Source organism: Vanacampus margaritifer, chromosome 15, assembly GCF_051991255.1.
Source record: "Vanacampus margaritifer isolate UIUO_Vmar chromosome 15, RoL_Vmar_1.0, whole genome shotgun sequence".
NCBI classification, from domain to species: domain Eukaryota; kingdom Metazoa; phylum Chordata; class Actinopteri; order Syngnathiformes; family Syngnathidae; genus Vanacampus; species Vanacampus margaritifer.
The window spans coordinates 17,269,485-17,296,647 of record NC_135446.1 but is presented as its reverse complement, the minus strand read 5'-3'; the positions used below and the strand labels follow the sequence as shown (position 1 = coordinate 17,296,647).

General features: G+C 41.8%; 2 protein-coding genes across 3 annotated transcripts in view; both read left to right on the top strand.

Annotated features, from left to right (window-relative positions):
- fgf11a (fibroblast growth factor 11a) overlaps window positions 1–16,457 on the top strand; it is a 39,610-nt gene extending 23,153 nt beyond the window's left edge. The window contains exons 2-5 of one of the 2 annotated variants that reach the window (XM_077544967.1): window positions 1,125–1,235; window positions 5,924–6,027; window positions 13,308–13,506; window positions 15,199–16,457. In XM_077544967.1, the coding sequence (XP_077401093.1) occupies window positions 1,125–1,235; window positions 5,924–6,027; window positions 13,308–13,506; window positions 15,199–15,341 (557 nt within the window). In that variant the 3' untranslated portion in view covers window positions 15,342–16,457. The remainder of the gene's footprint in view (window positions 1–1,124; window positions 1,236–5,923; window positions 6,028–13,307; window positions 13,507–15,198) is intronic. The other variant, XM_077544968.1, reaches the window with a different exon arrangement.
- A 3,542-nt stretch (window positions 16,458–19,999) lies between these two features.
- Window positions 20,000–26,348, top strand: chrnb1 (cholinergic receptor, nicotinic, beta 1 (muscle)). The gene is made up of 11 exons (XM_077545223.1): window positions 20,000–20,181; window positions 21,639–21,772; window positions 22,054–22,098; window positions 22,168–22,277; window positions 22,378–22,486; window positions 22,576–22,720; window positions 23,513–23,698; window positions 23,787–24,010; window positions 24,328–24,506; window positions 25,406–25,553; window positions 25,646–26,348. The coding sequence occupies exons 1-11, from the start codon at window positions 20,121–20,123 to the stop codon at window positions 25,781–25,783; spliced, it is 1,479 nt and encodes a 492-aa protein (XP_077401349.1). The 5' UTR covers window positions 20,000–20,120; the 3' UTR covers window positions 25,784–26,348.
- Window positions 26,349–27,163: the final 815 nt, after the last annotated feature.

The window sequence follows — 27,163 nt, the reverse complement described above, 5'->3', positions numbered from 1 at the left end:
TGTCGGCTGAGGGCAAACTGCCAGCTGCTCCCGTATTTCTCTGTTCTCATTCATAGTTGATGCTCCTCATTAAAAGTTGATCGCGGGAACACTTGCGCACTGACGCTTCTTCTAAGTCGTCGTCTTCTACTCTTTAGTTTGCAGCGCCGTAAGACTGCATGCTACACACACAGAGCTCATATTTCGGCCACAAATTGGCTCAATGGTAAAACAGGCACTCGATGTGAGCGGTGCTGCTACCGTCATTGTGGAGTGACATCAACACATTGACTCCCAGCCATTTTCACTGAAGCAAGCCTCTTCGCTCCTGGCTGTTTTACTGGATTATGACTGATTTTGCCAGGCCGGCAGAATATTGTGTCCTATTGCTATAAAAACATGAAACCTACCTAAAGAAAGATTAGAGTCTCTTCTCTCATCAGGGAAAAAAAGTATATTTCTACCTGTTTCCATTTTGCAGTAATTAGCATTAGAATACAGCTAAGTTTCATCATTCACAAATCTGTGGGGAAAACAGCTTTTTAGCCACATGGCCCTGGTTGATCTCTTGTACACTGCTGCCACCTGCTGGCCGTTTTTGTAATAACTACCATTGGTACATCCGTTTTCTTCAGTTCAGAGGCTGCATCAAAGCCTTCTGTATGCTCTAGCATAAAAAAATTAAAAAACCATTTAAAACGTATAAATACGTCTTTGGGTCACCTGTAATATTTAAAATAGAACATATTTTTATGTTTTTTGGGAGCAAAGGAGTTAGGCGAATATGTATAGTTGACAACTCAACTGAATTGGCGTGATTGTCAACAATGAGAGGACATGGCGATATTATTGGCAATGATCGATCGGCACATTCACAAACGGCGCCCGTCTACAGAGACTCCTCACGCTTTGCTTTCTAGCCACAGGTACATATGAAACTGATGGATCAGCTTGGCCGAGGAGCGCATCAGCGCTCACGCAGAGCAAACAACGTGTCGTCTCGAAAATCCCATAGAAGGTCACAGTCGCACACATGGCCACGTCTTTACTGTTTGAGCAGTTTCCAGTGCAAATATCAGGACTCTGCCGTTCCTTCTCACGCACGTGTGCCCGTTTAACCCTTTCCTCTTGTGTTTGCTTCGCAGAGCCGCAGCTGAAGGGAATCGTCACGCGGCTCTACTGCCGACACGGGTTCTACCTTCAAATGCTGCCGGATGGCACCATGGAAGGCACAAAGGACGAAAGCAGCTCCTTCTGTAAGTCAACACGTGTTGGAGATGTTTGCGAGAGCCTGTTTGTTACTCCGGTTGGAGAACACACTCGATAACAATGATAGGTTCGAGCAGTTGCTGCCGCGTCTCAAGATCTCAATCAATCAATGCATGAAGGCCTCCTGGCTTGATTCACATCAGACAACCTTCCCCATTCAGAGTGAGAATCGCAACAGTGCATTAAGGAAACATGACCAAAACATTCCTGTTCTCCCTCCAAGCCTCCCAGCCGGATTACGGTTGCGTTATGGGATGTCGCCGATGTGGCAACACAGCATTTTTCTGTCACAACACCGATTTACACGGGAAAACATGAAGTTAGCACAATTGTGAGATTTACGGCCCGGCGGGGAGGGGCAATTGGGCTGCCTGGGTGGAATTTACATTCCAGCAATTCATTAAGACTTTTTTGGCTGCGGGGCCGCGGTTTGTCCTTTTTTATGACGTAAACATTGGCAGGCTGGCATTTGCTGAGTGGGGACTTTGTTTGCTTTGATGTTTCAAATTACGATTTATTCCTGACGTCTGAGGAAGATGCCTTCGATGGCCTTAACCCTGGAGAACCCAAGAACCCTTTTCTTCTTTGGAAAATTATGAATTATACATTAAATGACTGCTATAAATTCACTGAACACCAAAATATATGTTTTTTCAATTTATTCCCTAATTTAGGATTAGGGCGAAATTTGACCCTTTGGGATTTAGGGGTATCATTTCGAAAAATCAGAATAACAAAAACTGTCAGTAAACTATTTAGAATTTAAGAAAATAATCAATCAAATTCACAGCTACATTGAACAATATCATTTTTTTGTTTTATTTGTTGCATTTTAGCCATCTTGTCACCACCACTCTGGCTCATGTAAGTGCAATATTCATCCGCTAGATGGCCCCATGCAGGGGTCAGAAGTGGCACTCTGGACATTTGAAGTTAAATTTGTAAAAAAAAAAAAAAAAAAAGGTCTTTGTTATTTGAGTAGCAGAATTTATAGGGGCCAAATTTGACCCTCTCTGAGTGTTACCTATGGCAAGAATTACTAAGCAACGGACACCGCAAGCGGGTATCGAGCAACACTGCAAGATGAGACTTGGGACGGTGTCACTTTATATTGTGCCGCTGCCTGGCCGTGACACAGGCAATCCTTTCTTCACGGGCCAAAAACATGAGGACACCTGTCGGACTCTATTTGTCACCCACCCTCATGGACTGCCTGGCCAGTGCAGGCAAGACATGGACAAAAAAAAAAAAAAGCCCAGAGGGACAGTGATGCCCTTCCATAGAAGAATCTGTAAATAGACAACAAAGATATAGACACAAGGCTAAAAGCACACACAAGAAGCAGCATTCTCTACCTCTAGCCCAGTAAAAAAAAAAAAAAATGACGTCTATAGCCGTCAATGGCAGTGAATGATTTAATAGAGTACGATATATCTATTTTATAAGAAATATTTCCTATCAATGTCATTCATCCAGGTCATTTCACTCTCACGGGATTGAATCGATCGCAACTGGAACGTTTTGGCTATTTTGGATTTAGTCTCACCTCTCATCTGAACAGGCTTCATCAGTTCAGGGCTAGACTGGAGAGTTCTAGCCTAAGTGTTGTGTGGAAAACCAACTAAAGACAGCCTAAAAGTAGGCTAAATTGATGAGTCTCTTTAGAAGGGACTGCTTTGTATGTGTGAGATCGACATTATCGTAAGACCTCCTTGACACCGTTTTTCTTCTCTGTCCAGTAAATGTCAATTTTTCTACTGTTTCTCTTTGAGATGCAAGAGACAGCAGATTCTTGACCTAAACAGTTAGTCCATCAGTGCTGCATTTGTTTGGGTTTCTGATTTAAATGATCCTGTTTCCGCACAGTGGCCAAGGACGCCAAGGTCGGACTTTGCACCAGACACCCCCATTTAAAACGTGTATAATACTATAATCGTATTCAAAATGTTTGTCCACGCCCAATTAAGCTTTCTACTTAATTTGACCCCGGACGACTCTGTTGCGGAAGTAAAGAAGCGGGTTGACGATGCGGTAAGACAAAAGGAGGGGAAAAGAAGAAAGAAGAGAGGAAAGCGAGATTGGGGTGATGAAAGCCATATTGACTCTCAGCGTGTAGATCAGAAAGCCACAAGGAGCGGCGTCATCCTCTGACTTTTATCCTCTTTAATTAGCATCTCCCGCTGTTGGAAGGAAATGTTATTTATCTGCGTCTTTGCTCTGCAACATGTCTCGCTCGCTCTCACCCCCCCCATCTGAATCTCTTTGTCTGACTTTCCCCGTGCTTGATATCATTCAGCAAAAGAAGAGAAATCAAAGGCTTTGAGAACTGCGAGGAACAAGACGAGGACCGTGAGAGTGAGCGCTTGAGGAATAGCAAACGACGAGAAGTGAGATGGGGTAGCTGGCGTGTCTCGGGGAATCGAACACAATACAGAGGTAGAACTCAGAACTCTGTACCTCAAATCATATTTAAGTGACAGCCATCCGCATATCAGTGGAAGTAAATACCATGTTTTCTTAAGATGGATCCCAGTAGGAAAAGATACAAGAAAACAGCAGAGAGCCCAGAATCAAACCCTGTGGAACACCATACGACAGTGGGGCAGTGCAGGACTCAAATTCTGTTTTTCTTTCTTTTTTTTTTTCTTTTTTTTTTTTTACAGGAGAGCTCAGTATTGTTCATTCGATTTGACATCATCATTGCTCTCCTTTTTTTTTTTTTAAAAAAAAACAACAACAAATCAATTAAAAAAATTTTAATAAATGTTTTTTTTTTAAATACATATATATATATATACATATATACATATACACATATATATATATATATATATATATATATATATATATATATATATATATATATATATATATATATATACACTTTTTTTTGTATGTGGGTGAGAACGTGTATGTGCGTGTGTGTGTGTGTGTGTGTGCGTGCGTGCGTGCGAGCGTGTGTGTATTCATCAGTTCACCTAAAGCCCATTAAAAAAAATCCCACACTAATAATATAATATAATAATAAATTGCCAATTGCAGAAACATCAATGTAAGTTATCACGATGTAGTGGCTCTCGCTTACAGACAGAATTAAGTAACCGGAATTAGGTTAAAAAATTCTATATACGTAGACCATGTTTCTATAAATTTTGATATTTGGTTTTTATTTGAGGACTCAAATTCTGTACGTTACTACTGTACCGTTTCTCTTAAAAATAATACTGTGATAATAATGCTAGTTTTGTTAGCCTGTCTATGTTGTTTCCCATTTAATGTTAGCATTAAGCTAGCATACATTTGTAAGTCAAATGCACGATGTGTAATTCTCTCCAGGTACTACTGTATCCATATTGTCACTGAAATACTGTTGGCTGTTGACATCATCCAATGGAAATCTCGGAGATGTGCAGCACAAAGCAATGGCAAGGTCGCACAATCCCGCCATTTGCATCGCTTAACTTTGTGTCTAGCTGCCACTGACCCTCCTCCTCCTCCTCCTCCTCCTCCTCCTCTTCCTCCCCCTCCCGCATCCAATCTACCTCAACGTTCTTCTTGCTTATTTACTGTCTCTATGATCTCCAGGCCTCAAATTGACTGGCGGGATTGATTTGGCAACACCTTCCTCCCGTCCCTCTCATTTCCCCTCCCCGGAGGACAACAAATAAAAAGTAAACAAGAACTTTTTTTTTTTTTTTTGTTCATTATTTTTTTCTGAGTCAAATTGAATAAAACGGAGGACGAGTGAAGGCTTGTGGGAAAACAAGACACTGATGGGCCACTTGTATTATTCAGGAAACGTGATGATGATGATGATGGATGTGATAGCAAGGCCTTATTTAGCGGGGGGGGGCTGCGAAAGAAAGCAAATGATTTGCCAGTTTGAAGGAGAAAATAATGCAAAAGACTTGAAAGGCAGGCAGGAGGCTACAGTACAAAGAAACCCCGGATCCCCACATTGGATTTTTTTTTTTCCAGTCATGCGCTCTCTCCTCTATTTGTCCTCCCATTGTGACACTTGGCTCATTTGCGAGAGCGCCTCTTTGAGATGCAGAGATCGATGAGGCAAATAGAAGCAGAGCCCCTCCGGAAAGACAAGGAGGAGCACGTGCAGTGGGTGAGGGGCTCTGTGTTCCGAACAGAACCGACATGACCACAGTGAGGCGGTTTATTTCGCTTCACGGAAAAAGTTTGACGCATTTCCCTTCACGTTCCCGCAAAACGCCTCCCGAATAAGTTGCACCGACTCCTAAACTTTCCTTGTCCCCATTGTGGCCGCGATTGACTTTCTGTCTCCATTCATTATACCGGCACAACTCGGGAGTTGAAATTGATTGGAAACTTGCGAGTATTACATTTTTCATTTCCAGGAAAAATCCTTCATCCATCCATCACTTGAGAATGCACACACGTAATTGAGGTCATTGACAAAATGCATGGCGTCGCTGCTGCTATCAATGTTCGCACGTGCCTGCCTAATTCCAAGGTGGCCTTTGAACGATCCAAAAATAGGGGGGGGAAAAAACAGCGGAGCGTCAAAATGAGGATTTTGTGTCACACATTGTGGGCTGGTGTCTTTTAGCTGCGTGTTCACCCAATCTGAAGTTTAGGTAATTCCTCCAATTTTCACGATTCTTGAACCGATTTTGTATCCTTCTTTGTGTGTTTTCAACAGTGCAGTTCAACTTGATTCCTGTGGGCCTCCGCATTGTGGCGATCCAAAGCACCAAGACGGGGCTCTACGTGGCCATGAACAGCGAGGGCTACCTCTACACTTCGGTATGGACTGCTCACAGATCAGTGAATTTAAAACAGTGGTTCTCAACCTGGGTTCGATCAAAACCCCAGGGGTTTGGTGAGTTGGCTGAAGTCAAGACACACACCCGACTTGTATGATTTGTGATGATACGCCCCGCACGGAATTTGGCGTGCTCAGTAGTCGACTTGTAACTGCTGTGATGGTGTCATGTGATTTTTATCTTATTTATGGGGAATACTAGAAATCTCTGGATTCAATGTGAAGCGAGCCAGATTTGATGAAAAGACTACTCTCCCTGTTCGCTTTGTTCACCAGTAAACCCAATGTAAACCTATGTCTTGAATTTGAGAAAAGTCATATTTTATTTTTGATAAAGAAGGGTTTTGTGAATGTGCATAGGAAACTGGTGAGGTTCAATTCCTCCGACAAAGTTAAGAACCACTGATTTAAAAAAAAAAAACTTGGCTGCAACAATGTGGGACTGTCAGATTCAGTCAACCTAGAATATTTAATAGACATGGAAGGAAGACAAGAGACTTAGATTATTTTTACTCGTGAGGAGAATGGACAGAGATGTGCTCAGTTAAAATCTCCTACCCGTTCTAAGCACACCCCGCCGAGTCATCTCTTTTTAACAGCATTTTCGCGAGTTTTCACAAATGTTGCTGCTCTAAAGGGGAGGGGGAACACACAGCAGCAACCTTCAAGGATATGAGTCATTATTATAATACAGATGTATCTTTCTCCGGCATTGAAGGTTTCAACAGTCAAAGTTCAACAGTTGTAAGATCATGAGTCATGTTTTGCAATACTATACGAGTAAATATGGGATAACTTATGCACATTTATTCTACCAGGCACAGATGTAGCATTGGATGTCAGTGGTCACAGTAAACAAATGAAGTGGCACAACTTCAGTTAGAGCACTGGTTCTTATTTTTATTTTTCTAAACAAAGATGAATCAAAAAGTGCAAGTGATCAATTACAGCAGATAAAATTTTATGGGTACATTTTGAGCAACTGTGATATTTATTTTGTACTATACTCAATTTTAAACAGTTGAACACGGCTGTAGGCTTTATTCTAACAGAGACAAGGTGACCCACTTCTCTTTAACACAGGGGAAAGCACCCCTGCAGAAAAAGTTTGAGAAAATCCCTGTGAGATGACAGGGAAAGGCGAGTAGCCGGATGTGTGTGTGGGGGGGAAGGGGAGGCTTTTGTTTCCCGTCCCGACCTTAAACAACCTGCTCGGCTTTTATTCTTTGAGTGTAAGCCTCCAAATGAAAAGGTAGAGGGCAAATCTGCAGGAAAGAAATTGAGGAGGGAGGCATTTTTTCCCACCTTAGAGCGGCAATGTGGCTGGAAACGTGCAAGTCAAGTAGCAGGGTGTCCCCCGCCCCAAGATGAATCTAAAAAGAGCCTCAGTGAGCGCTGGCTCTGCAATGCGGGAAGAGGAGTGATCGGTCCGGGCTGCAAGGGGTGACCATCCGAGCAGTGCAACCTCATTAAGGGAAAGGTTACGCTGCTAAAACTTGCTGTGTTCTGTTGATCAACTGGCACACTCAATATCTTAAATACAACAAGAAAGTGTAGAGACGCTGAAGAAAATATTTCAGACCGTTTAAACTGGGACATTTAAAAATATACAATAAAAAATATGAACATTAATTTAAAAAAAAAAAAGCTTACAGTCAAACTAAACAAAAAACTAAGACATGTATTCAACCAAAGCGCACATTTTTTGCCTTACAAAATTCAATGGGAAACATCAAACACGGGCTAATGAATAGCATCTAGACAACAGCAACACATGTAGACAGACAAGCTAGCATATTTTCTTGATCTTCTGCGAAAAACTACTCATAATACTGCAATTTACTAAGTTACTTACAGTAGTAGTGAAACTTGTTTTTATTTGTGCTTGTATGACTGTATTATACTGCCCCCCAGTGGTCAGGTTGTGTACACCAGAAGTGTTAACAATTTTTTTTTTTTTGCTCTCCTTTTTTTAAAAAAACAAACAAACAAACAAATCAATTAAAAAAATAATAATAAATATATATATATATATATATATATTTTTTTTTTTAAAAAAGGAGAGCAAAAAAAAAAAAAAAAAGTGTTGACAATTTTTAAGTCATTCAGTATTACTTGAAAAAAAAATTACTTAAAACAGAACTCAGGAATAATTGTGCTTTCGCTTGTGGTGAACTCAAGTAAAGTATTTAAAAAAATAAATAAAATAAACGGACAGTAGTAAATGTGCCCTCAGTCACATGTCAGTGACCCTGCTTAATTAATCATGACCGCATATTTTGTGTCACCGCTCGCAAACACTGTGTAAATCATTGAACACTTCCCTTTCCAATAGCCTCTCAAAACAAGCACTTTAGCTTGGAGAGGTTGGATGACAACCATATCCAAGTGACTCCCTTTTTTGCGCCCATTTGTTGTCAAGTGGGACGTATAAGAAGACCACCACATTGCTAACAGTACATGTCGTGGATTTGTCTTGACTTTGGTTCCCTATCTCCCTTTACCAGCTGTCCGTTTCGCTTTGTATAAGTCTTAACTGGCCAACTATTGGCATAAGCTGCATTGTCTTGTGGTTCATTTTTTTCCCCACCCATGAGTGCATCGCTATCTCCGTATCCCACTTAACTGCTGTCCTTGTTCTCTGCTCTGCCATCTTGTCATGTCGCACTCAATGTCCTGCCAGATTTTTTTATTCATTTGACATGGGAACGATTGTCAAGTTGTTGTAGTGAACACTTAAAAGATTGCAAGTGTTAATAAAGTTAAGAGCGCTAATTGTAGATAAATACAATTTTCTTATTGAGTTATTTACTTTGATATAAATGCAAGCCTAACCTACAAGACCAAAACAATGTGATATTGTTTATTGTAATACAAATTAATTTATTGCTTTGTTAAAAAAAAAAAACAATACATGGGACGATGACCTTGTATAAATAATCGCATATTAAATCGCAATATTAAGGGCAAAAACATTTTTATTTATTAAAAATAATTTTATTTATTATTAATAATTAAATAAAATTATTTATTATTATAATAAATAATTGTAAATAATTAAATTGTATTTATTAAAAATTATTTTATTTATTATTAATAATTATTTTTCAAAATCATTCAACCCTGACTACAATGTTAAAACAATTAAAAACAGTAGCGTTCTTGCTCCGACACGGCAAAATAACTTGTGTTGGTGGAAAAACTAAAGAAATAGCGCTCAGCTGAGGACATGGTGGCCCATTTTATTAGACATGCGGTGCGGAAAAGCCTCCTGGGAAGCCACAAGAGGGAAATTATGTGTGGCTGCTGCTAGTGTGTGAGTAGAGGACAGCGGAGGGGGGGGCGGGTCATGCTGTGTTAAACTGTATGATAAAGACACACACGAACACACACACGAACACACACGCTTTCTCCCATGGCCAATTTGGCTTCCCACCACATGCCCTCAGCAAAGACACACGTGCAGTCAGGTATAAACACAGAAAGGCGGGAAGACATAATTGGGCCGAACCCATACCGGGGCATCCACCATCCTCCCCACAGGGGGAAAATGTTGTAAAATTCTAAACTCTATACACAGCTCAGTCCAGGGCTTTAGCTAGTCTTTTGGATGCCAAAGGTAGACATAATCAGACCACCCACCCCCCCCCCCCCCCCCCCGGCCCCCTGTACTTTTAATTTTAATTGTGGCAAATGGAGAGTTTTATAATTTAGGCCACTTTGACAGCTTAAGTTAGCCTACTTATATTTAACATTAATGTTATATCATCATTTAAAAATTATTAATTTGACAAAAAAAAAAACTTGGGTAAAGTCCTTAAAATCATTCTTGATGATTATTATTATCGAATTAGTGAAACACATCAAAAAATGTAATGTAATTGAGAATAACTTAATTAACATTTAATATAGTTTACCCTTTAATATAATTAACCACATCGTGATTCATGTCATTCACCCACTTTATCACATTTTAATATTATGAAATAAAAATAAAATTGAAGAGATAATTGATGAACAATTATGATTATTGCGCAATGATTTACACTATTCAGAATTCCTTTTATCCTATTGCATGATATACTGCAACAACCATCCCATGCTATTGTTCTTGATGTAATAAAAAAAAAAGAAGAAGTAAATTCTACTAGTGTTGAACTAATAAAATGCAACGATCCAAGCACACGCACGACGGTGCCTCAGAGAGACCACACTTGACGAGCATCAATTACTATGTTTGCTAAGTTTGTCTCCTTCAGGTATCTGTAGCAGAAAGATGGCGGCCTCTTGTAAGGTGCAGTGCGACCCATGTAATATAATTAGCGCTTACTAGCCCTTATATTAAAAAAAAAAATTATGTTGATGTCATAGAACATATTTTTTTGCATATTATTGAAATAGTTTTTTTCAATAAACACTGAAAAATCTTCTTTTTTTTTTACACCATTGTCCCTCCCTTTAAGTGAAATGTTTCATTTTCTCTTTTATATTCATATAGCTCTTTAACAAAGCAAAAATATATTGCACTTTAGCCAAATTTTTGGGGTTAACCGGGGGGAAGGGTGGGGGGCAAATTGCTCCTCAAAATTTGAAAATTGCTCCTCAAAATTTGAAAATTGCTTCTCAACTGAAGTCTTTGATTCGTAAAACTGCTCCTCAAAGAAAATTTATTTAGAGCCTTGCACACACATATACGGTATATTACTATACATCCCCTCCCCCTTTGCTGACCTTCCTCCTCATCCCTGCCATCAAATCACAAACCGCTAGTCTCTTTTTCCCTTGAGTCAGCACCCTTGTTTTTCACTCCCTCTGCTCTCCTTCCTTTCACTTTGACTCTCTTCAAGAAGAAACCCGAATGTCGGGAAAAATTGTTGAGAGCTGCCTGGCAAGTAAGCCACTCGGGGTCCCGTTTCCATCCCCCACGTCCAATAATCAAGGTGCACACGCGCAAATGTTGTTGATAAGCTTGTGGAGGGAGTCAATAATCAGACCTGAAGATAAATCCATACAAAAGTATTAAGCAAATTAACAAGAGTCACGCTACGATCCCCCCTCCACCACCAAGACCCCCAATAGGCACAAAAAATATATATAAAAAAAAGAGAGCAATGATGATGACATGTCAAATTGGTAAAATTACCGAATGAACAATACTGAGCTCTCCAGAAAAAAAAATAATTAAAAAAAATAAATTAAAAAAAAAAAGGCACGCCGTCTTGTTTCTAATGTGTCACCTCTCAAGTGGCGGACACGTGACCTGCAGGAAGTGAATGAGAATGCAATGTGACGGATGGAGGAAAGGTGGCAAAAGGAAGAAAATGGATGACGTGAGGGAGTGAGAAAGTGGATATTTTGTGTTCCCTTTGGAAAATCCCCAAATGCTCAACGAGGGTCTCCTAGTCAAGGTGAGACGCAGTGGCCGCTGTGCACCTCTCCAGCTGTTCATGTGTATAGAGGGGTTCAACTGCTACAAAAAAAAAAGTTTTCTACTATTTCAAGTACATATTTTTGTAACTTTTAGGAATGACTTGAAGATTTTCCCACCTTGTTCTAGGGCTGGACTGGCCTTCTGACATACAGGGCCGTTGCCCAGTGGGCATCTTTTGGGGCCAATGCGGTGCTATTTAATTATTATTTACAATATAGGAGAAAAAAAAGCTGAACTAATCAATATTAGCGGCAGTGCTACATGGTAGCCAGGGGTGGTCAGGAGTCATGTCTAACAAATAATAAGCAATGTTTAGAATTGAGAGATTTTTGTGTCATCGTTCCTTTTTAGATTTGATTAAACGGGCCATTAATCGCAGTGTGCAAAATGGTGTCAGCTCTGATTGGCTGTTAGCGATCAAATGCATGAGATAGAAGTATGTACGCTAGGTGTCAGCATGACACGACAAACCGCATTGACTCCAGGAAATACATTCGTCCTCTTGAACGTGGTCAATAGACGTCTGTGACTTCCAAGTTAAGTTCCTCACATTTTCTCGCGTCCAATCAAAGAGTAATGCAGGGTTTTTTTCTTACCTAATGCTTATTGACTTTTCACAGAGGTCTTACATTGAATCAATTTCCCGGCAGAGTGCACGGGAAGCCTCATTGAAAATGATTTCATCTCCCCTTCTTTTTCTCGTCCCCTCGAGTGATCGCCGGTCACATGGCTGCCTCGCGAGCGGAGTTGCGTAACGATGTGCGTGTTCCCAAACAGGTGCAACTTGAGGGGAGGCTTGAACAAAACACCTGCACGCTTTGCACAGAAACAAGCCTGGGCAGAATGACTGTGTGGTGGAGGGATGCGTGTTTAGAGCACCCCCTACTGAGGAGTCAAGGAAGTACAGCAGGTTAAGGAGACAGTGCAGAAGCTACGCTCAAGGTGACGGGGGGGTGACGAGGAGACCCTTCATCGTTTGCAGAGAAGGAAATGATGAGATCGTCGTGACGGCTCGTCAGAGTAAAAAGCCCGGCAGACAGATGCGCGTCTGCCCCCTGCGTGTGCGTGCCCGATGAATAATGCGGCGACTTAAATGAGTGCGTTGTCACACAAAGTAGCACAGCTGACGGCACCCTGGAGGGACGGGGGGAGGAGGATTGTGATGAATCTCCGCTTCTGTTTGCTAATCTAATGCCCAGTTGTTGGCAAACAACTGAAACAAGGATGGACTTTTTTTTTTGGTGGGGGGGGGGGGGATTATTCTGCCAAAGCTTCAGGAAACGCTCGCGACGCAGACGGAGATCTGAAGGAATGCGAGGGAAAAGAGAGAGAGCAAAGTCCTTATTCAGGCCTTTTCTTCTCACCCGTCACATCAAGGCTCCAAATCAATCCTGCAAATTGGTTTGTTCCCCGACAAGGTTACAACATGACGGAGGGATGCGAGGGGAGGGGGGGGGGGGTACGGCGTGAACAAGGAGAGGCAGAATGTGGTGTCGAGAGGAAAAATTGGGGAGCTGCTGGAGGAGGAAGAGTTAGGAAGGTTTGCGCCGGATGTCCCGCTGTTGACATATTGTCGAATACAAGCGTGTGAATGTGTTTGTGTACTGAAGGCCAAAAGCGGGGTCGCTGGACCATATAGGGGGAAGGAGGGGCGGGCTCAGCCCATTGTTGTTTGTTACAGGTAAAGCCTGCTATAAATAATGGCATCCAGGCATCAAGATCCCGCTCCAGTAACCCTGTCATGATGAAATGTGGGCTCCATTTCCCCCACGTTCTCTTATCCCAAATGTGTTATTCCTCACCTATCACCTGCGCGTGTGTGTCTTCCAGGAACACTTCACGCCAGAGTGCAAGTTCAAAGAGTGCGTGTTTGAGAACTACTACGTCACCTACTCGTCCATCCTGTACAGACAGACGCAGTCGGGCCGGGCCTGGTACATCGGCATCAACCGGGACGGGCAGGTCATGAAGGGAAACCGCGTCAAGAAGACGAAAGGCGCCGCACATTTTCTACCCAAACTCATTGAAGGTAGATCGAAATCGGAAAGCTCTCGCGTAGTTTCCGCGGCGAGTCATTTGCCATCAGGGCCTTCAAGGGGGACAATCTAGCATCGTTAACACTCGGTAATTATAAAAATCATACAAAATTGCAGCTGTTCAGCGTTTAAATAAAATGCATCACACACACACGAGAGATGCTGATTAGTGTGTGCGGATTGCTGCAAACGTTTTCCCATAATGCCACAGGGTATTACTTGCGCATGCATAAGTGAAAAAACTAACACATTTTTTAACTCTTTGACTGCCAAAAACGTTATATAACGTTTAGTAAAATCATATGGCGGAGTGCCAAAGACGTTAAAAGACGTTTTTTTCAAAACAGAGGTGAAACTAACCATTTTCTATTGTTGATTACTGAAAAACGGAATAAGGTAGAAACAAACTTTTTTTTCTGATGAAAGATGAGAGTCCAATATTTCATTTGGTAGTATGTGTGTTTCCATAGTCCAAACACATAATTTTCTGTGGACCTTGAAAGATCAGTCAAAAAATGCTTAAATCGGCTGGCACCCACGGCATCCCTTTTCTGAAAACGTCTGGCAGTCAAAGAGTTAAGCATTTGGCCCACATTACACCAATACGTTGGAAAATTAAGTAAACAAGAGTTTATGATTTATTATTATGTCTGAAGTGAATGATTTAGGTTCGGCATTTTTTTCGAACGTACTCGCAAATACATTCGAACATACTCGCCAGTCAAAAATATTGACTCCAAATAGGCAGTTAAACGCTTCTGTACATTCAGGAGCATTCATGGTTTATCCTATTTATTTCGGTATTACTGTACGACTGTATAGAAGTAATAAGGTCCGGAAGTCGTTTACCTTAATTTATCACACAATACTTAGTGACCTTTTTTTTTTTTTTTCTCTCCATACACAAAAAAAACTAATGCTGAAACTAATAAAAGACAAACTAAAACAAAGCATTTTCTAAAATAATAATAATAATAATAACTAACAAACACACTCAAAAAAACCCAAATCAAAACCAACTAAATTTACTAGTCAAATAAAAATTAAAAACTAATAATAATGATAATAATAATTATAAAATGCACCATTTACCAATAACCCTGATTTGGCATGCACTATTGATTCTTAAAGAGGAAGTCAATCTTAAACATTTCTTGACAATAAAGTGATCTCACTAGTCTAAGCATGACATTCGGATTAATATTACATTTGCGGAATAAGAGTTATGAAGCAAAATCCAGCCATTTTTTATCCATCTCAGGGGGCGGCCAATCACAACTTAGCTTCAGAAAACAGGTGAGCTGTGATTGGTCGTTGCCTGAGCAACACTGATGTCATCTTCAGTTGACAGTAAGTGGCAAAATGGCCGCCACCTGAGATAAATAAAATCGGCTAGATTTTGCTGGTTAACTCAAATTCCACTAACACAATATTAACCAGAATACCATATTTAGACTAGTGGGGCTGCAGAACGTATTATTTAAAAAATAAAACTTAACATTTGGGTTGACTTCCCTTTAAACCTCCGGGCAGATTCGAGTGACATGACAACACACAGAGTCAGAAATTTGATTGGACAAAAAGGTCAAACATTCATCAAACTTCATTATTACAATTTAACGGACCAAATACAATTGAAATCCCGCCACGGATGACTTATTGTTTTTCTTACTCCCTATATACAGTGGCCATGTACAGGGAGCCGTCCCTGCATGACGTCGCTGAGCAGAGCCCGCCTCGGAAAACGCCCAAGACCTCCAGTGACTCGCCCGTACACCAGAACGGCAAGAAAGACCCTCAAAGCAAAACCAAAACCTCGTCGTCCTAGCGCTGTGAGAAACGGGGGCGGGTGGGAAAGGGGACCCCCCCTGGAGGACGCCTGAACAGGGTTGGACACTGAAGATAACATCCTCCCCCCGTCTACCTTCACGTCCTAACCTCTATGTGACTACAATTTGGGAAGCAATAACTCCAACAAGAGGTGTGGCCTTCTTGCCATAAGCGCAGTTTTTTTTTTTTTCGTTTTTTTTTTTCAGTCAGTCCAGCAGCCGAGCAAAAAGTCTTCCTGGCATTTACCATAGTGGGTGGAATGCGGTTTTGAGTTGAATGGTTACATGAGCATATTCCATGCATGTCGGCCATTTTTTTAAAAAGCCTGTATGAGTGTGCGAGATGTGTGAGATCTTCCATTACCAGTGGTGTGATTTCATTAGTTTTTGACTTGTACTCAATTTTACACTATTTGTATGACGTTGATCACAATCTGTCAACCCCTAAAAAAAAACTAAAAAAAAAACATACACACACCAAATTAATATCGCCATCAAAAATGGCAGTCAATCCAGCAATACCAATAATTATGTTGCTCTTTACACAAGTATTGTCTCATTTTTAAGCAAAAGAGGAGTGAACATAAAGACCACAAACTTGCAATTAAATTAACCCATTTAATATTGCCATTATTGTTAGATTTGTTCCGAGACGGTAATTGTTAAAAACACCATTTTCACACTCGGCGGAAGCGCTTAAGACCTTAATTAAATCGCTAAATAGACCTTCAGGTTGCCATGTTTGACCAGTCATCCCCTACGGATCACTAAGTCCATTAAATGTTTGACTATTCTTCACGAAGTAATTACACAAATGTTTAATTAAACGCTGCCGCTGCGAGAACAGAAGTACGACTATGGGGCAGATAGTGCTTGGGTGGAGGTGCGGAAGATTTAACTGTGAAACAGAAAGTGGGGGGGAGAAAAAAAACTTTGATAACTACTTCATTTTAAGGGCTGGGACATTTCTATGTTGCAATATTTTGGGGGAGAATGTTTGTTGTCAGGGTTAAATGAAGAGGCAAGGTTGTTTTGAAATAGAGTATGCGTAACTTTATGCGTACTTTGTATGACATAGTAGCTAAAACATTACCTCTTGGTTTCGAAGCCCCCCCCCCCAAAAAAAAAAGAATGCAGTGGTGCCTTGAGATACAAGTGACTGGACTTCTGACCTACTTGTCAGGTAGAATTAGTAAATATTTTTAACAGGGTTAGGGTTAGGGAATTACACATGTAGCTTAGCCATGAGTCCGCTAGCTTAAGGCTAATGCTAACATAGTCAATGATTAGCATCTATGTGGTTAAAAGGGGAAGTAAACCTTAAACATTTCTTGGCAATAACGTTATATGTGACCTGACTAGTCTAAACATGACGTTCTGATTAATATTACACTTTTTGGTATAAGAGTTATGATGCAAAATCAAGCCGTTTTTATCCATTTTAGGGGGCGGCCATTTTTGCCACTTGCTGTCAACTGAAGATGACATCACAGTTGCTTAGAGGTCAGGCAATGGTCCAATCACAGCTCACCTGTTTTCTGAAGCTGAGCTGTGATTGGTTGTTACCTGAGCCCTGAGCAACTGTGAGGTCATTTTCACTCATCAGCAAGTGGCAAAATGGCTGCCTTCTAATTTTGATAAAAACTGCTAGATTTTGGGTTAACTTCCCCTTTAAGGAATGGACAGCCATACCATTTTCTTTATCTTCTGCAAAGAACTAAATGAATCCCACTTGAGTTCTAGACAGAACAGGTTCCACTTTAATATGATTGGCTGCTGCATTCAGGCATTAAAGTCGAGTATGAAACAGCCTTTATACTGCCCCCAGGTGGCCAAGGCGGATTAATGGCATTTCTATTCATTACAATGGGGGGGGAAATGATTCGAGACTTCACAGAACAAATTAACCAATGTATCCCAAGGCACCTCTGTAAAACAAATATAGCGCACAAGGTTTGCATATCTGCCTTTATGTGTTTGCTTTAAATTATCGATATCGGGATGGTCTGCGCGCTCGCAAATACGGACAGGGGTTAAACGCTAGAATTCGATTAGACGTACTGTACTCGCATCCCTGGGGAGTCCCTCGCAGCCTGCAGTGAGGGTCATTCCAGGCTGAGAGAGAAACTTCCACATCCCTAACACTTAACCTGGATGTGCCATATATGTGGATACTTTATGTAGCGGGGGGGGGGGACATAATATGTATGTGCATGAGAGAGAGAGCGAGAGAGAGAGAGAGAGAGAGAGAGAGAGAGAGAGTGAGTGAGTCAGTGGAGGAAGATCAATGAGTGCAAAAAAAAAAAGAAGAAGCAATAAACACTATTAACAAGGTGCAGCCACCACCATGTCTGAGATGGGAAATGCAGGGGGGGGGGGGGGTAATATTGATATTGCAAGCTCACGTGTATAGGCCTTGATTTGTATGTGCCCTTGTGTGCGTGCGCGAGTGTGTGTGTGTGTGTTACTTTGCGGTGGAGTCCCTTCGCCACATCTGCAATGCAGCAGAAAACACCACAAAAAAAAAAAAAAAAAGAGTTAGTGGGGGGGGGGGTGCGAGGGAGGGGGAGCTCTGACAAAAGAGTGACACTGTCCTTTTTTCTTCTTCTTCCAGCCGCCATAGGTAGCAAAATTATGATTATAATGCAAATTATTATTATCATTGTAACTCAATATAGACTGAAATGAAGAGATTGTGATGGGACATATTGCATTACACTGTGCCAGCTTACATACTTTATATACAATGACCTTTATTGTATACACACACACACACACACACAAGATAAATTTCTTCCCCCAAAGCAAATGCAGCACAGATTTTCGTTTTTTTCCGATTGAGTGTTTCGTAAAAATTGCCAGGCCTTTCTCGTCCCTCCCTCTTCCTCGCCCTCTCCCGATCTGCCGGAACAAGCGCAGAACAACTGACCGACCGCCGTCACGGGACTTAAACCGCACACCTCCCTCTCACACGCCGTCTTCCTTGGTAACGTCTCACATCCATCCACAAAAGGATTTATTTTTGTTTGCCGTTCTTTGCACTACATGGACACTTCTGGTGGCACGTTCTTCCGGAAAATCATCGTCTTCCAAAATCGATCTGCTTCGTCTTCCAGCTGTCAAAGCTACAATGACACTATTTTTGTAAAACAAAAAGGGGCAAGGCAATATATCCAATATCTCTGTGTAGAAGTATACCCATGTGAGAGCGACACGGGAGCTTGGGAATGGAACGACACACAAGCGGGTGTGTGAAGGATTTCCAAACTCGCCAAGACGGGACGACAAGCTTGCATGCGCCAAATCATTTACTGGACACAAAGGAACTTTGCCCTCTATTTACTCTTGAAGACCTTAATGGCCTCCCTCAACCTGTTGCTAACCCCTCCAAATCTTCACCCTGCATTTGCAATATAATATGCATTTATTTCTATAACTACTTACACAAAGTCAAGGATATAATTGAATAAAACAAACTAATATATTTGTATGATTGTAACACTGGTGGTCAGAGTGTTTTTTTTTTCTATTCTGATAGAAGTGGAGCAAGTGAATTTAACCCTGGAGAACCCACGGGGTCAAACTTGGCCCCTATAAATTCTGCTACTCAAATAAAGACCTTTTTTTTTTTTTTTTTTTTTTACAAATGTACTGTAACTTCAAAAGTCCAGAGTGCCACTTCTGACCCCTGGATGGGGCCATCTAGTGGCTGAATATTGTACTTACATGAGCCAGAGTGGTGGTGACAAGATGGCTGTTTTGTTGAGCTGGAAATCAATCCAAACAAAACCATCTTCTCAGCAAACCATCAGATGGTAAAATTGTGTTTTTTTTTTTGTTAATCTATTTCATATCATGTTGCAGAATGCCTAGGAGTATGTTTTATATATATATATTTTGATACATTAGCAATTCTGAGCTAGTTAAAAAAAAAAAGGGTTAAAATTGAAAAAACATATTTTGGTGTTCAGTGAACTTATAGCAGTCATTTAATGTATAATTCATAATTTTCCAAAGAAGAAAAGGGTTCTCCAGGGTTAAGATTGAGTTCATCAAAATAAAAGAAGGTAATAAGGCTCAAGCCTTCTTAATTGAATTAAGTGTGTCTAGTGCCGTCAAATTGATTTTCCACTGATAACGTCAACACTTGTTGCTGATGCGTATGATCCCGGGGAAAACAATCCAATTTAACTCCACCGATAAAATGCGAGTGATCTATCGTTGATGCACTCCTCGCCGGTTCACTGTTAACACTTTGCTTCTATGCTAATTAAATTGGCCGCGGACCAAATGGCGGCGGGAGCGGATCATAAATGATGCTGGCATGTTGTTGGTTGCCGCTAAGCGCCACATCTCTCATTTATTTACTGGCTGTCAACTTGGAGAGGAAGGCCCGAACCGGTGATAAAAGCCATCAAAAATAGAAAATCTTGCTCAAATAGCTTGTCGAATATCTTCCTGGATAAGCGGAAACTACAGCCATAAAGGAGAGGCCAAATGAGCTATACATGCAAGCAGCTACGTCCCGGGAAGGGGACACCCACACACACACACACACACACACACACACACACACAACTGCCCCCCCCCCATGTCCGATGTAATTGGAGCAGTCGGCAGTTGGCCCGTCCGACCTGACTGACAGACAACAACGGTCTACTCGGACTAGAAGTCACACTAAAGATCTCCTACGGCAGCAAAAGAAGACGAAAGAAAGACGACAGACTAATGGGGAAAAAACATATGCTTTGATTTGGAGTTGTGTTGTTTTTGTCACGATGAAAAGCCCCGATCTGTTCCTGCTGCTGTGTTGCATATGCAGCCTGAGTTCACTGGGAGGTAAGTAACAGCAACAGTAGTCACGTGTATGCATATATACTGTATATATATAGATATATATATATATATATATATATATATATATATATATATATATATATATAGCTCTTAAAATGAAAGAAAAATGTACTGAGCTGTCACCAACATCATACAAAATGCAATTATTCCATCTAGTGGCAGAAAAAAAAAATGACCTCAACACAAATCAATATCACACTTGTTTTTACAGTAAACTACATCTTTTTATTTTTAACTGAATTTTATGAATTATGAAATTACTGTATCAATGACCTTTCCACTTATAACGTATGTTAACAAGAGTATGAAAAAAAATATTTTAACCCTGGAGAACCCAAGAACCCTTTTCTTCTTTGTAAAATTATGAATTATACATTAAATGACTGCTATAAATTCACTGAACACCAAAATATATGTTTTTTCAATTTTAACCCTTTATTCCCTAATTTAGGATTAGGGCGAAATTTGACCCTTTTGGGATTTAGGGGTATCATTTTCGAAAAATCAGAATAACAAAAACTGTCAGTAAACTATTTAGAATTTAAGAAAATAATCAATCAAATACACAGCTACATTGAACTATATAATTTTTTTGTTTTATTTAACAAACACGCTTTGGCCAATGGAAACAAGAACACAGGGACAAAATCACTGCTGGAAAAAAAAATAAAGGTCTTTGTTACTTGAGTAGCAGAATTTATAGGGGCCAAATTTGACCCCGTGGGTTTTCCAGGGTTAAATAAATATATATATCGTATGAAATTAAATGAACCATGGAGAAAATCATTCGCGTTTGGAATCTCAAGCATGATGTTTATAATGAAATGTAAACAACCTCAACAATTAGACATTATCTCTCTAGTGGATTGCCTTGAATTCTATGTCCAGCGCTAGAAATTTGTGTAACTTACTTACTGGTTGGATCCAGACCAGTTGTTGGCACCGTTAGGTTACTCTGATCTAGAACCACCAGAACTGCACGACTGGTTGACTTTTTTGCTCAAAGGGTTCAGGTCGGATGGTAGCCCAGACTCATCAAGTAGAGGTCTTTCCCGTCACATTACGGCATTCCTGTCAAGCAAGTATCAGTGTGGAAGTTAGTTAATTGCTGTCAAATATGGTGATTTGCTTTGACCTCATACAAGCAACCAAGGATTGCCCAAAAAGTTCAAAATGAAGATAAGCGGGGTAAACTGGACGGCATTGCATGTTGGGAGAATAACATTTTAAACTGAACAGATACGAGGCTCTCCGATTGGCTGGTGACATAACATGACAACATTTTTGATCCATGGCGTTTCGAACCTACCACTGTGTTTGACGTGATTGGAAAAGAAAGCCAGCACTTGATACTCTACGCAAAACCGGCAGCATTTGGTTCAAATTAAACATTACAAACAGCATGTATGACCTTTTTTGTGTGACTTTGATTTGTTCAGGAGCAGGGGATGTCGAGCAGGCGCTAACCAAGCAGGTCTTCGCTAACTATAACCTCAAGGTCCGGCCTGCGCGCTCCCCCACGGAGCGACTGGTGGTCCGAGTGGGCATGACCCTCTCCTCGTTTGTTGGAATGGTGAGTTCAAGTGAACGTATGCGACATTGGCTCGTATTTTGTCCCCAGTTACGTCGCTATAGAAGTTTTGTTGTTCCAGTAAGTGTCCCCCTGTTCGCTACCCGCCCCAGCTGTCTGCCTGACATTCCGAACTGGGTTTTAAATAGCCAGTCGGGCTCAGTCAAAAGAAACACACATGAATGCACACATGAATACTCATCTTGAATCAAGTTTCGCTATCCAAAAACCTTTCCGAACCAAACAATACATTGACTTCTATTTTCTTTTCCCGCATCCTTCAGAATATGAAAAATGAAGAAATGAGCACGGTCGTCGTCATGAATTTGGTAAGCACTTGTTCAAAGCCTTCCTTCCATCGAGACACTTTTTTTTTTTAAAAGGAAGTTTGCAAACAGGAGTGGCGAGATTACAATTTGTCATGGGATCCCAAAGAGCATGACGGGATTGAGGTGTTGCGTATTCCCGCTTCAAAAGTGTGGCTGCCGGACATTTATCTGATCAACAAGTAAGGCGACTGTGTTAAAAAATTGAACTCAGTCAATTTTACTGGGCTGGAAGTGAATGAATTAAAAACAAAACACATATCCGTTTGTTCTCTTTTGCAGCAATGATGGCGTATTTGATGTGGCGCTCCACGTTCACGTACAGGTTTATAGCAACGGCAGGGTGACATGGACCCCACCTGCACTTTACCTGAGTTCCTGTGGCGTTAGGGTGCGGATATCGTTCTTTACTAAACAACACCTTTCTGCTTTCACACTCCTCGACTGGACTTCAAAGCTTTCCTTTTCCCCCACACTCAGGTGACATATTTCCCCTTCGACTGGCAGAACTGCAGCATGCAGTTCCGCTCGTACACGTACGACTCCACCGAGATCGAGCTCCAGTACGCTCTGGATGCAAACGGCAAAGAGATACGGGAAATCCTGCTGGACGAGGCCTTCAGCGGTGAGGGGATGTACAACACTAAGGGGACACTTCGACCTCAGAGCATCTTGTTTAAGACATAAAGATGACAACTTAACCCTGGAGAACCCAAGAACCCTTTTCTTCTTTGGAAAATTATGAATAATACATTAAATGACTGCTATAAGTTCACTGAACACCAAAATATACGTTTTTTCTAGCTCAGAGTTGCTAATTTATCAATATATATATATAAAACATACTCCTAGGCATTCTGCAGCATGATATGAAATAGATTAACAAAAAAAAAACCACAATTTTACCATCTGATGGTTTGCTGAGAAGATGGTTTTGTTTGGATTGATTTCCAGCTCAACAAAACAGCATGTTTGTTGCCAGCCATCTTGTCACCACCACTCTGGCTCATGTAAGTGCAATATTCATCCACTAGAGGGCCCCATGCAGGGGTCAGAAGTGGCACTCTGGACTTTTGAAGTTAAATTTGTAAAAAAATAAAATAAAATAAAAAGTAAAAGGGCCCCATGCAGGGGTCAGAAGTGGCACTCTGGAGTTTTGAAGTTAAATTTGTAAAAAAAAAAAAAAAGGTCATTGTTATTCGAGTAGCAGAATTTATAGGGGCCAAATTTGACCCCGTGGGTTCTCCAGGGTTAAATACCATTTCTAATTATATTTTGGAGTCAGCCAGCCCTCCCTTAAATATCTCCAGTTGGTCCAAAATATGGAACAACCCTTGCATTTCTGTACAGCACTTTTTGTTCAGCTATTCCTTAAACGCTGATGAGTTCAATTAACATATTGGCCATGCGTCCCCAGAGAGCGGCGAGTGGCACATCAGACACAAGCCGTGCAGAAAGAACATGAACAAAGATCTGTACGAGGACATGAGCTTCTACCTGATCATCGAGAGGAAGCCGCTCTACTACGTAGTGAACATCATCATCCCTTGCATCCTCATCACCATCATCGCCATCTTCAACTTCTACCTGCCGCCGGATGCAGGTACGAGTCTGACGAGTCCAAATGACATTATGAATTTGCTGAGGTTATCGGACCAACACCTTCGCGTTTACTTTGCTCTCCACCTAAGGTGAAAAGATGGGACTTTCCATCAACGTATTGCTCACCCTGACCGTCTTCCTGCTGCTGCTGGCGGACAAAATTCCAGAGACCTCGCTGGGCGTTCCCATCATCGTCAAGTACATCATGTTCACCATGATCCTGGTCACGTGCTCAGTCATCCTCAGTGTGGTCGTGCTCAACCTGCACCACCGCTCGCCCAACACCCACATGATGCCCTTGTGGGTCCGCAGGGTGAGAACATGCCATATGACCAACCGTAGGAAAGCCATTTTCCCCATCAAATTCCGACAGGTGTCTTTCCCCCCAAAAAAAATCCACTTCGACATTTGTCCTTTAATGAGAAGATCCGCTAAATGTCACTCAAGGTCATCATGAGAGCCAACTGCCGAGGAGATGGATCACGTTACCCAGCACGCTCGTTCTCCCCACAAATTCAGCATTTTGATGACGTGTTCAGCCTAAACAGGCGAAAGCAGACCAAATACTAAATCTCATTTTGACCATAAATCGAGATCCAAATTAAACTAAACTTCCCTCCTTTTCCATAGATCTTCATCCACATGCTGCCACAATACCTCTGCATCCTGCGCCCCAAAGTGGAGGTGCCCCTGGCCCTCAAAATGATGCCTGTCCAACGAGAGAAAAAGGTGTTTGCCATCAACAAGGCGGCCGACGAGTACTTCATCCGCAAGCCGGACTCCTCCATTTTGTTCCCTAAACCCAACAGGTGAGGCCACGCCCATTAGTCATGAGGTCACCGGCATTTTCTGCATACCTCTTCATTATTGAAGAAAAAAAGAATTATAATGAGTGTGAAGAGCAAAAAGTCAACCCGGTAAGGGTCTAGAAGAGCAATTTGATGAGGCCGCAGTATGTCCCAAGACACACACACACTCACACACACTTAATTGGATTTAGTGCATGTCTTGGCACCAGACACAGCCAGTTTTAGTTGAATTAGTCTAATGAATTGTAATTTACTCCTCGCTGTGGTGCTACTTTGAGCACTGATGGGGGGAACCAGAAGAGAAAAAACTTACGAGGCCAACAAGTCTCTTCTCTCTTTTTTCCCTTTTCCCTTATCTCTGTCTCCCCAACTAAGGAGCCCCCTTTACAGAGGTCAAAGCTTCTTTGCCAGGACCACCACTGCATTGTAAACTCACCTAGTGTTTGAAGTGAATACCAAGCAGGTTGTTCCACACCCAGGTCGGTCCGGGATGCAGAGCCACACTGTCCTCTGGTGGTCAGTTCTCAAAAAGGAGAATCTGAGCATGAACTATTCCACTCTTGACTACAGTTTTTGAAATACACTTAAGTACATAAGTAATTATGTATACACACAAATATATGGGACGACCCAGGACACCCCGGGGACGACCCAGGACACGCTGGAGAGAACTATGTCTCTCGGCTGTCCTGGGAACGCCTTGGGGTCCCGTCGGAGGAGCTGGCTGAAGTGGCTGGGGAGAGGGAAGTCTGGGCTTCCCTGCTATAGCTGCTGCCCCCGCGTCCCGACCCCGGATAAGCGGAAGAAGACGGACGGATGGACGGACATATATATAAGTCTCTTCAGTCTCTCAACGCTAGAAAATCCTCTCACTGTCAGTACTGTTCATTTGTATGCAGATTCCAAGCAGAGGGCAAACCATCCGACCTAAGGAAATTCATTGACGGGCCCAGTAGCTACCTTTCACTGCCCCCCGAACTCAAGTCCGCCATCGAGGCGATCTCGTACATCGCTGAAGCACTGCAGGCCGAGAAGGACTACGAAGCTGTGAGATTTTCACCATTCGCAATTAATTTGATGCAAATTTATTTTTTATTTTTTAACTGTGCCTCTCTGATTCTGCTTCCCCTGCATCCCAGCTGAAGGAGGACTGGCAGTACGTGGCCATGGTGGTGGACCGCATGTTCCTCGTGATATTTGTCATCTTCACCACCGTTGGCACCTTGGCTATTTTTATTAAGGCCAGCCTCAATCGCGCGCCCACCGACCCTTTCTAATCCGGTGTTTGAAAGAAAATGCAAATAAACTTTGGGCTCGTGGAAATGTTGTGAAAGTTTCGGTTGGTCGGACAACTGTTGTAGGTGGCCAGGCTTGAGAACACACAAACATCGCGCACAAAAAAGCCTGAGCCCAGATTCAAACACGGAACCTCAAAACTGTGAGGCAGACGTGCTAACACTAGTTCATTTCAATGCTAAAAATATTCATGCGTGTTCATCTGCGCCAGAGCGTGGATCCAGCGTGGCATAAATATTTCGAAGCGGTGTCAACAAATAAACACGAGGCACAACAGATGCCATAATGACCCAGCTGTATGCTTTTCATTTCCATGTGTCACAATGTGCCGCAGTGTGTCACATGCTGTATGGATATTCCTGTGCCTAAACTAATCCTCTTTGTATTTAAAGCACTTATGTATGTTTGTACAGGGAGGCTATTCTTACATTGCAGCTGTGAATAGCCTGTGGAATTCCCACTGTATAGGCGACCTTTTAGTATGTTGTTTTTTTTCCAGTCTGGATGTCAATACAGTATACACTTTCTTTTTCACATTACTTTCAATAAAGATCTGAGGTAAAATAATGCATAAAGCGTCATCTGTTTCGGGCACCGGTTCATGGACTTCCCTGGCCTTCATGGGTTTATACCTTGCCCGGATTCACAAAGATGTAACATACTCCAAAGTTGGACAAAGAAGAAGAAAGTAGCCGCCATAAGCCACATCAGGATCATTGAGCTTGTTTATCGCGGCATCCTAAAACTGAGGCAGTAAAGACCATGCGAGTGCTGTGTCATTGAAGCATTTAACCCGCTGGCAGCCGTTCGAGTTGGAGACATTTTCCCTTTAGCCACCATCAACTTGTGGCTGATTAATGACCTGTTTATGTTTTCCCTCCGGAGACTCTGACCATTGCAAGGTAAACGTGAGACTCTGACCCAATACACAGTAGCTGCTTATTTTGTGGAACGCATTCTACTGAGGCCTCCCTGAGAGAAAACACAGTGATGCATTGTAATCACTGTACGAGTAAAGGTTCTGTACTTTTTTGGCCTTACAAAAGGCACCTTGAAGTCTGATTCACTAAATGAGAGTAGAACGCGCTTGAAGTCAGGTCAGGAAATAACAAATATTTGGTACACCCAACCCACGTGCACACATCTCCAAAAATATCTCCATTGTCATAGCACATAACACACTGCTAGTCCTTTATTGCCATCGGACTACTACCGCCCCTCCACTTCCTCTTTGTTCTCCACCCACTGTCCCCACAGTCCCAACATTCTCAGATTGGTGCGCACCAACAGGTGTCTCCTCCAAAGGCTTCCCAGTACAAACAAATTCCACCCTCTCGTCACTCCCAGCACCAGTACCCAAT